Genomic DNA, 9,607 nt, shown 5'->3' on the forward strand with positions numbered 1-9,607 from the left:
GCTAATACATCAACAAAGGCACCACACTACATGCTGGGATGCAAAGTAGTTAGTAGTCACTGTTTTTGGACTAGAAGAACAGCCAATCTGGATAATTAAGTATAAAGTCCAATTATTAATCAAATAGGTTAGGGCTTCTTGGCCCTCAATTGTGGATGCTCAAGGCTATACTGGCATTGCTTAAGTGAAAAGAATTAATTTATTCTATGCCATATGTGTTCCTACCCAGCAGGGTACCCAACACTGTTTTTGAACCTTTTCACTCATTCCTAGTTGACTTATCCCATTTATCATAACAGCTATTTTGAGCTTTTCCCTCCATGCCTTTCACGTTCCCAGATCTATCCTAAAGACCCCCCACTTTCCGTAGATGAGCCTACTTTTTTGTATTCTGGCCACCCATGAATTCTCTACATTTTATTTTCTTCCACACTGAGTTTCTTAATCAATGTCAAACATCTTTTCATACCTGTTCAGCTCAAGATAAGGACAATTTTAATTTCTTCCTAAAGCTAACTCCTCCACTTGAGTCAATCTCATTATATACTGTTATTTTTTTAGAACCTTGTTCCATTCTCAGCAAACACCTATTAGTCACTGACAGTGTTCCAGATATTGTTTTGGGCAAAGTCAACACAAAGATGAAAGGACAGGAACCTGCCTTGAAGCAGCTTCCAGGATGGCATGGAGACAGATAGTAATGGTAGTGAGTGGCAAGTGCAGTGGGACCAGGGGCACAGGAGGACTTAGGTTTATGTACCTGGAGACAAAAGGGACTTCACCTAGGAAACAGCTGAGATTTTCAAGATAAATAAAAGTTAACCAAGTAGATACGTTGGAGAAGTGAAAACAAGAAGTGAAACTATTCAGAGTTCGGGAGAGCATGGTGTGGCCAAGCAACTCTAAGTCCCAGGGAGTTGGTGAGAAAACACTAAGGAGTTTAGAGTTAAGGTTATAATAAACCAGTGAAGCACTGGTATCAGAAGTGTATGTGAGAAAGCTCACTCTGGAAACATCATGGTAGAGGGGTAGAGGGATTAAAATAATGTTAAAATAGGAGACCTGTAGGTGAGAAAGCAGGAAAGCCTGTGAGCTATGTAGGATATTCAGAGCTTGGCATGAAGCAATAGTAGTAGAGGCAGAGAATTATGATGAAAAAACAAAAAAACAAACAAACCACCAATAGCATCTATGTGGTTATTATAGGACTTACTAACTTACTGAATAGTAGGGTTAAGAAAGGGGGAAGAATGCAGATTGAGCTCCAGAGGACATGTCCAATAGACACCTGGATGTGTGGGCGTGGAACTCAGAGACACTGATTTGGGCATTCGCAGTGTAGGCAGACCAGGTGAGGTCACAGTTGTAGGTAAGATAGCCAGGGAAAATATGGGAATGTGAGAAAGGGGTGAGAAAACCATTGGGGAATCAATAGAGCCAAAATCAAATATCTCCAAAGACAATTGAGAAGGAGAGGCTAGAAAAGGAGAAGGGAGTAGGGTGTCACCATGGAAATTAAAGCAAAAGACATTCAAAGGAGGAAGTGAAAAGCTGTCAAATGCTTCAGAGAGTTCAAATAGGTACGAAAAGTGCCCCCTGGATTTAAGTAGAAAATTTCTCTCTCCAATTTCTTTCTTTCCCTGCCTCTGCGTGATTAAATAACACGATAAAGCCACTTGTTCCCAGTATATTTTCTTCCCTAAGCACTTACCCTGTCATTCAGCTACTACTTGCACTGAAATTTCCATCTTACAAATTGCCAGTGATATTTTTTCCACAAGTCACATTTTAAATGCCAACTTCCATGAGCTTTCTCAGTCATTATGTTATCTGGTCTCTCCACAAAATTTTACAATATGAAGTCCCTCTTTTTATATTGGCTATTTCACAGTGTACTCAGTTTTCCTCTTAGTTCTCTTCAGTCTCCTACAGGGTCTCCCTATTTGTGTTAATCTCTTTAAATAAAACTGCCTCCCCCCATCCCAGAGTTAGTCTTTAGTTCTTTCTCTGTGAAGTGCACATTTCACCTCCTCCACCCCCAAGCATTCTCACAAGTCAGGAATGTGTAGAGCACTTCACAGTATTCCTGGAGAGCTGAAGTCCCACCAAATTCAACATTTGCCTCCATTAAACGTGCTGCCTTTGTAGACTTACCTCCCAATATAATTTCCCATTTTTTCTGTCCTGTCACTGATGCCTCTTTCTCCTCCTTCATTTCCCATACATAGTCATCCCTCAACCTGTGCCGTGCATTCTATCCCTGATCCTCATTTTCATGTCTGCCCTCTGATATGCAAAATAATTTCAACATAGGGGATCTAACATGACAAAATTATAATGGTTTATTTCCCATCATAAATAATGACAGCAGTCAACATTTATCTAGTGTTCTCTACATGTTAGCTACTAGTCTAAGCACATTGCATAAGTTTTCTTCTGACTATTTCCCCTTCTCTGAATTTAGAAGAACAAGATGGTTTATTCCCTCTCAAAGGTGTCATATATACTTAGGAATTTCTTTATTTTATACATCAGTCTGAATTATGTAATCATTTTTCTGAGTGACACAAAAGTAAGCATCATGTAGTGAAGGTTAGTTCATTTTGTCATCAAAACTCTAGTAGTAAGAGGCACTGACAAATGTCTAAAACACAACTAAAATTCTAATGAGGATGACTTGAGCACAGTCAAATCCTAAACTATCTCTTTAGTTACCAACAAAAGATTAAGACATGCTTCATAAAGCCTTGGTGTTCACATATTCTTGTTCTTTCGAAAAGTGATAATCTCTCTCAGTTGAATCTTGTTCTTTTCCAGTTCTTTAAATGCTGCTAACCCCCAAGTATTAGTTCTTAGGCATTTTCTCTTTGAAAACCACACGCACACCCATGATCTCATCTTGATGAATAACAAAGAGTAAACTAGACTTACTTCAAAAATCCAATTTTCCCAGACACTTGTAAATCAGCAGAACAATTTTCATGGGCACAAAACCTTGCAAAGTTTATCTGGAAATAAAATATGACAGTATTTTATTGTTAGTTCAGTTAGTAGGCATATTTCTGTGTTTTTTTTTTAAAGACAGACATCTATGATACATGAGGAGAATAAAATTAATCAGATTGATAACTCGTTTTATCATTTTTTGAGGAGTTCAATATGAGAATTAATTAGTAGGTTTAAATGAAAAATAATTATTGGGTTAAAAGAACTAAGTTCTTCTAATAGGCAAATTTAAAACCTAAATTTGTTAGGTGGGAAAAAGGATGCTTTTCTTTCATAATAGTTGTAAGAAAAATTTTTAAACCAAACTTTGGTGGGAATCTATGTAAGTATTTAAAACCCATGTTGCTGAGATGTTCTTTGTCAGGTTCCTCTCAATTTTCTGATGTTTTGATTCCACTTACTATGTCTGAGCCTGGCACTTAATTTTGCAGCGATTTTATGTTTGTTGAAAAGAAAAAATTGTAGAAATTTCACTTTAAGAACACATTGAACAAAAGTAAATGATAGCATATCATACCTCTGAGCATTTTAATAGGACCAGGAGATACTATAAGGTACATGGAAGACCTGAGTTTAAAAAGTTAGACAAAGGAAAAAACATGGAAAGAGCAGGGAGGGGTGGGGGAGAGAAAAATGAGAGGCAAAGGTGAAAAACAATGAGATGCAGAAAAGAAAGAAATCTGGAAACTCAGAGAAATGAGCCAGGCACATGAAGTGGCAAAGGACTAGCGTGTTGTCAAATTGCATGTCAGATCACAGACTGCCTCTACAGGGGGAGCACAAGGAGAGTGTCAATCTTTCTCTAAATGATTACGTAAATACGATTTTTTCTATCACTCTTATTTATAAAACAGGTTGTTCTAAGAGTCAAAATGTTAATTATTATAACTACAAACTGTTTAGGTTTTGGCTTGTGCACTTACAATAAAACACATTTAAAGGTACTTGCTATTGAAAAGTGAAGTCAAACAGAAGACTGAAAAAACTAACTTCCAGAAATATTTTTATATATGGGTATAAAGAAAATTTGCTCTTAAGCTATTATCTTTATTCAACCTATTATTGTAGACTAGACATCGGTGATTGTAAGCTCAAATATCAAAGTGACTTAGGGGCAATTTTGTTGGGACAGGAAATGAACTAGACCTTAAAACGTCCCTTTTTAAAAATATATATATTTTATTGAATTTTTACAGAGAGGACAGGAGAGAGACAGAGAGAAACATCGATGAGAGAGAACATCGATCAGCTGCCTCCTGCACACCTTCTACAGGGGATGTGCCCGCAACCAAGGTACATGCCCTTGACCGGAATCAAATCTGGGACCCTTCAGTCCGCAGGCTGTGAAACGTCCCTTTTATCTTTTACATTCTGTGTACCATTAGTGAACATTTTAATGAATGTTTTTACCATGTCCCCAAACATCCTGTTGACTGTCTTTGTGTCGTTGGATAGAAAAATTATGAACAACTGGACTCCCAGAAACAAACACTCGGTCAGTGAATGATATATTTTGAGATAAACTGGAAAAAAAAGTTCACTGGTTAGAATGCAGGATCCATCCCAAAATGCAGTCAGTGCTGGAATGGGACTGGAAAGCATACAGCTAAATTTTAAAAGAGAAACTATTGTGTAACATAAATACATATGCCTATAAATGAGTAAAACCTATGGGTGGAGTGAGTGAGAGGGAGACACAAATGAGAGAGAAGAGACAGAAAAAGAGAAAGATAAACTAAACACACATGACACAGAATAACCAACTCATGAATGCAACTCATTCCCACTACGAGTGCTCTCTAGTAATATACTTTCTTTCCTGGCAAGACATCAAGAGAGAAAATTAACATTTTATATAGTATACTAGAGGCCTGGGGCATGAAAGTCATGCACTTGGGGTGGGGGGCGTGCATCCTTCAGCCCAGCCTGCACCCTCTTGCAGTCCGGGAGCCCTTGGGGGATGTCTGACTGCTGGCTTAGGCCCGCTCCACCACTGCTGCACTGGCTTCTGGCTGAGCAGCGCTCCTGCTGTGGGAGTGCACTGAGCACCAGGGGGCAGCTTCTCTATTGAGCATTTGACCCCTGGTGGTCAGTGTGCATCATAGCGACCAGTCATTCTGCTGGTTGATTTGCATATTAGCCTTTTATTAGATAGGATGAGAAACCACTGCTATGACTAAATGCACATTTTAAAATATCCAGTTCAATATCCTGAAGGAAATATAAAAAATAAAAAAATGAAAATGAAAAACAAAACATACCATAAATCTTTTTATACAAGTTTTATATAATTTTAAAAAAATTAGAGTTCATTTTCCTAGAATTACGTAATACTTCAAAAAAACAATTTTTAGTTACATGTCACAATTTTTGAATAAAAGAAAATATTCTTACTGTTTTTTCAATTATGTCTTTTTCTTTCTTCTGCTGAAGAATTGGCTGGAGTGGTGGGAATTCCTTTATACTTCGTTTACTGGTGATATCATGCCCAAGATGGTAAGCAGCTACAATCTGAATTGGATTGAGGATGTCTCGCACATCTTTCTAAGGAAATTTAAAACCATATGAATTAAAAATAAAGAGAAGAATGTAAATTTAAAAAATAGCTCTTTCTTTCCTGCATAAGGCCAAACACAACACAAGGAAGTAAAAAAAAATCTTACCTTTTAATCTAAATTATTTTTTAAAAATGTGAATATCTATGTTTTCCACATTACAAAAACATTCATGTGTTTAGGAAAAAAAACAAAAATAGCATAAAAATAAAAAACTATAACCATCTAACAATATATAAAGGTCTACATTGAGCATATTTTCTTCCATGTATTTTCTATGCATACTTTTTATAACTTGACTTTATAACATAGCATTTTTCATTATAAACTCATTGCATTTTTCATTATAAACTCATTGTAGCTCATTTCAAAGTACTAATGAACATTTTATTCTATTTAACATTGCCCTCTAATAGAATTGTAAAAATATAATCTCTCAATTTATTCAAGTTTTCTTTTTAGATCTTTCAGTGTATTTTTATATAATTTGATTCATTTGCTTTCATATTTATTATGAAACATATCCTTTTATGGACCTTTCCAATTATCCTTTCTAATAGCAAAGTTGCTTGTTTTTTATATTCAATATTTTATCCTATTCACTGAACTGAATCTTTTTGCTAGTTGTTTTATAACTTTTCTAGGACTATTGTTTTCACACTTCACAAGAAAAGAACTCTTGAATTTATTTATCAATTACACAGAAATTGTAGCCCATTTGGAATCCATTATATTCTGTATGCATTCTTATAAAGTTAGTATCTTACTAATTTTTAGTTGTAATTGACAGCCTTTCTAGTAAGTAATGCAATGGGCCAGTTTTCTATTTATCTATAGATACCCCAGGATAGGAATATGACTTAAACATCACTGTCTAAAAGCAAAAGCAAAACCAAACAAAAAGTAAAATAACTAAAAAACAACAAAAAACAAATTGTTTTCAAAGCTCATAAATTAATAATCTCTAATGGATAATAAAACAACACCCTATCATACTGATTAATGTACTAATTACATCGATAGTAACTTGACACCATCAATGAAAAGGAATACACACATCACATGGAAAACTACATTTATCGTATGTCTTTATGTAATGATAAAAAAAAAAACTACATCTATTCTATGTCTTTATGTAATTTTTCCTCTTTCTCACCAGTAAGGACATTATCAATATATGGAGGGAGGGAGGGAAGGAGAGCGAGAAACAGCAATAAAAACATGAAAAGCAAGTGGTCTGGAGGCAGACTACTGGGGTTCAAGCTCAGGTTCGTCACTTATTATCTACGTAACCTTAGGCAAATTACTTAATCTCTCTGTGGTTCAGCTACCTCATTTGAAAATGGGAATAACGATAATGATGATAGTGATGATACCTACACCTTATTGTTGTAAGGATTCAATGGTATAATGTACATAAAACACTGAGCACAATACCTGGCACTTATTAAGGTATCAACAGATGTTAGACATTATCTGTGTGCATGTTGCTTTCAAAATGTAGCTATATAAGCCAACAAGGACTTACTGAATTTTAATTTCTTATAATAGGAAATTCTGGTTAACATTTAGAAGGAATAAGAAAAAAAGAAAATTAGATTACTGACAACCAATAAACATTAAAAAGAAAGTGAGTTACATAACAGTATTAGACTTGCATTAATTAAGTGGTTCCTGGAAGATTTGGAGCATGAATCAGAGTACTTAAGAGCTCTCATTACTTTTCTAATCTTATACATGGAGATGATTTTATTAAGTGATCATCTCAACATGAAATCTTGACCATATAGGAATGCTGCAAATCAAGGCCCAAATCCCAAGTTATCAACTTGTGAAAATGGAACAGCTTGAAGCCCTGAGTATTACAATAGCAAACTTGATTAAATTATCCCTGAGGTGTAGGAGCTAGGCAGCCATTGATTGCCCCTCCACATGTCCACTGTTTTAATTTTTCTCAACAAGCTTACTTTGACCAAATCACATGTTACCTAATTCATACTAATTTTCCACAAGGTCTTCTCTACATCTGGTGTATATTACTTTCATTATCCTAATTAGCTATTAATTATGCTTTTCTCACAATATATAAAATGTACATGTACTCTTGCAAGAACTGTACTTGACAGACATTCACACTTATTTAACTTTAACAGCTCTACCTAAGGACAAATGCTATAATATCAAAAATGTCTTCAAGTGACTATTTAGAAGGAAAAAAGGAGATTTGCTTAAAATTTTTAATTTGGATGGGTATGTGCTATCTCTACCAAAAATAATGAAGATTCCATGCCACATTTTTATGGACAATTTTATAAAATAGGGCACCCACAAGCAGGCAAATGACCACATGCTTGAAATTATACCAAGTCCTCCTCCTTATTTGACTTTCATGAACATTTGTATCTATGCCCAACTTAAGAACTGAGCTGTAGGCCCATGCCCTCCTATTGTGTTTATGTAGTGAAGGAATTTATTTAAAGGGGCCAGAAATATCTATAAAATATTACTTAATGAAAAATGACATTGAGGTATCAGCATTTGAAGATATCTATTCATAAGATCTTCTGTGCACAACACAGGCTTTGAGGACATAAAACTGAAAGGCAATTCCTATGTCACAGTCTATAACCCGTAAATCCACGCAGTATGGGAGATGAGTGTGGTGACATATGCATACACAAGTATAGAAGAAGGAGGGCCACCCAATCTATACTTGAAAGTGGATAGGAAGGTTCTTACACAGAAGAGTTTTGAGCAAGAATATGATCAAGTTTTTGGTTTGAGGTTTTTAAATTTATTTTTATTACTATTTTTAATTCTCACCCGAGGATATTTTTCCATTGATTTTTAGAGAGAGTGGAAGACAGAGGGAAAGACAGAGAGAAACATCAATGTGAGAGAAACACATTGATTGGTTGCCTCCTGCTCGATCCCCGACCAGGGCCCAGGCTGGGGAAGAGCCTGCAATCCTGCAACTGAGCCAGAATCGAACATGGGACCCTCTGTCCACAGGCCGATGCTCTATTCACTGAGCCAAACTGGCTAGGGCGGTGTGAGGTTTGTTTTCTTTTTTTTTACATTTTTTAATTAATTTCAGAGAGGAAGGGAGAGGGAGAGAGAGATAAAAACATCAATGATGAGAGAATCATTGATGGGCTACCTTTTGCACACCCCTTACTGGGGATCGAGCCCACAACCCGAGCGTATGCCTTTGACAGGAATCGAACCTGGGACCCTTCAGTCCACAGGCTGATGCTATATCCATGGAGCCAAATGGGTAGGGCTGAGTTTTTTTTAAATGCTCCTCTAGTACTAATGTTGGTAAAAGGTTGGAGAGGGAAAAGGTAAAACTGAGGCATAGATTGGAACCTAAGCCAGTAAGACCATGTGTAATTATAATCACTTTATCTAGGAAGGTTGAATCAGGAGGCAGAAAACTCTCAAACACCCAGCACTACAATTTCCTGAAAAAAAACAAAACAAAACATCCACAACACAGTTGTCCTAACCCTTTTATCAGTAGAACATGCTCAGGTTTTCCCTCACAGAATTCTTTAAATAGCACAGAGAAGACATTACCCATATATTGATTGAATATTGATTTTCTGCCTTATGTAATGTGCTAGTTCTAAAAGGAATACAAACATGCATAAGATAACATTATGTTTTCAAAGACCTTACAATCTATCAAAGAATATATGCTGGGATAATCAATTCACTTCTAGAAGAGTATAATGTGAGTATAGTTATATAGTTTGCTTGCACTTAAATTTTGAACAGAAATGTATGCATATAGGGATTGGTCCATAGTGTGCTGTGCTTAAAATATAACTGCTTTGGAGCAAATGGCACTTCACTAAACTATGTGCTTATATAAGCAAATACAATATGGAAAATACAAATTAAAAATAAATCAAATCAAATATTCATTTCCTTGACATAATTATCGAACAAGATGGGCTTTAGAAATCACCCACAGAGCTACATAACAAAATTCCTTTATTTCAGAAATTTAAAAATCTAGAAATTAGGAAAAATAAGGGAAA

The 9,607-nt window shown here is 35.7% G+C and overlaps 1 protein-coding gene across 1 annotated transcript in view; it reads right to left on the bottom strand.

Moving 5' to 3' along the window:
• ITGA4 (integrin subunit alpha 4) overlaps positions 1–9,607 on the bottom strand; it is a 76,030-nt gene that overhangs the window by 18,227 nt on the left and 48,196 nt on the right. Inside the window, exons 16-17 of the mRNA XM_006760690.2 lie at positions 5,401–5,550; positions 2,932–3,008 (exon numbers count right to left, since the gene is read on the bottom strand). Of these exons, the coding sequence (XP_006760753.1) occupies positions 2,932–3,008; positions 5,401–5,550 (227 nt within the window). The remainder of the gene's footprint in view (positions 1–2,931; positions 3,009–5,400; positions 5,551–9,607) is intronic.

Source organism: Myotis davidii, unplaced genomic scaffold (assembly GCF_000327345.1).
Source record: "Myotis davidii unplaced genomic scaffold, ASM32734v1 scaffold370, whole genome shotgun sequence".
Classification (NCBI taxonomy): Eukaryota; Metazoa; Chordata; class Mammalia; order Chiroptera; family Vespertilionidae; genus Myotis; species Myotis davidii.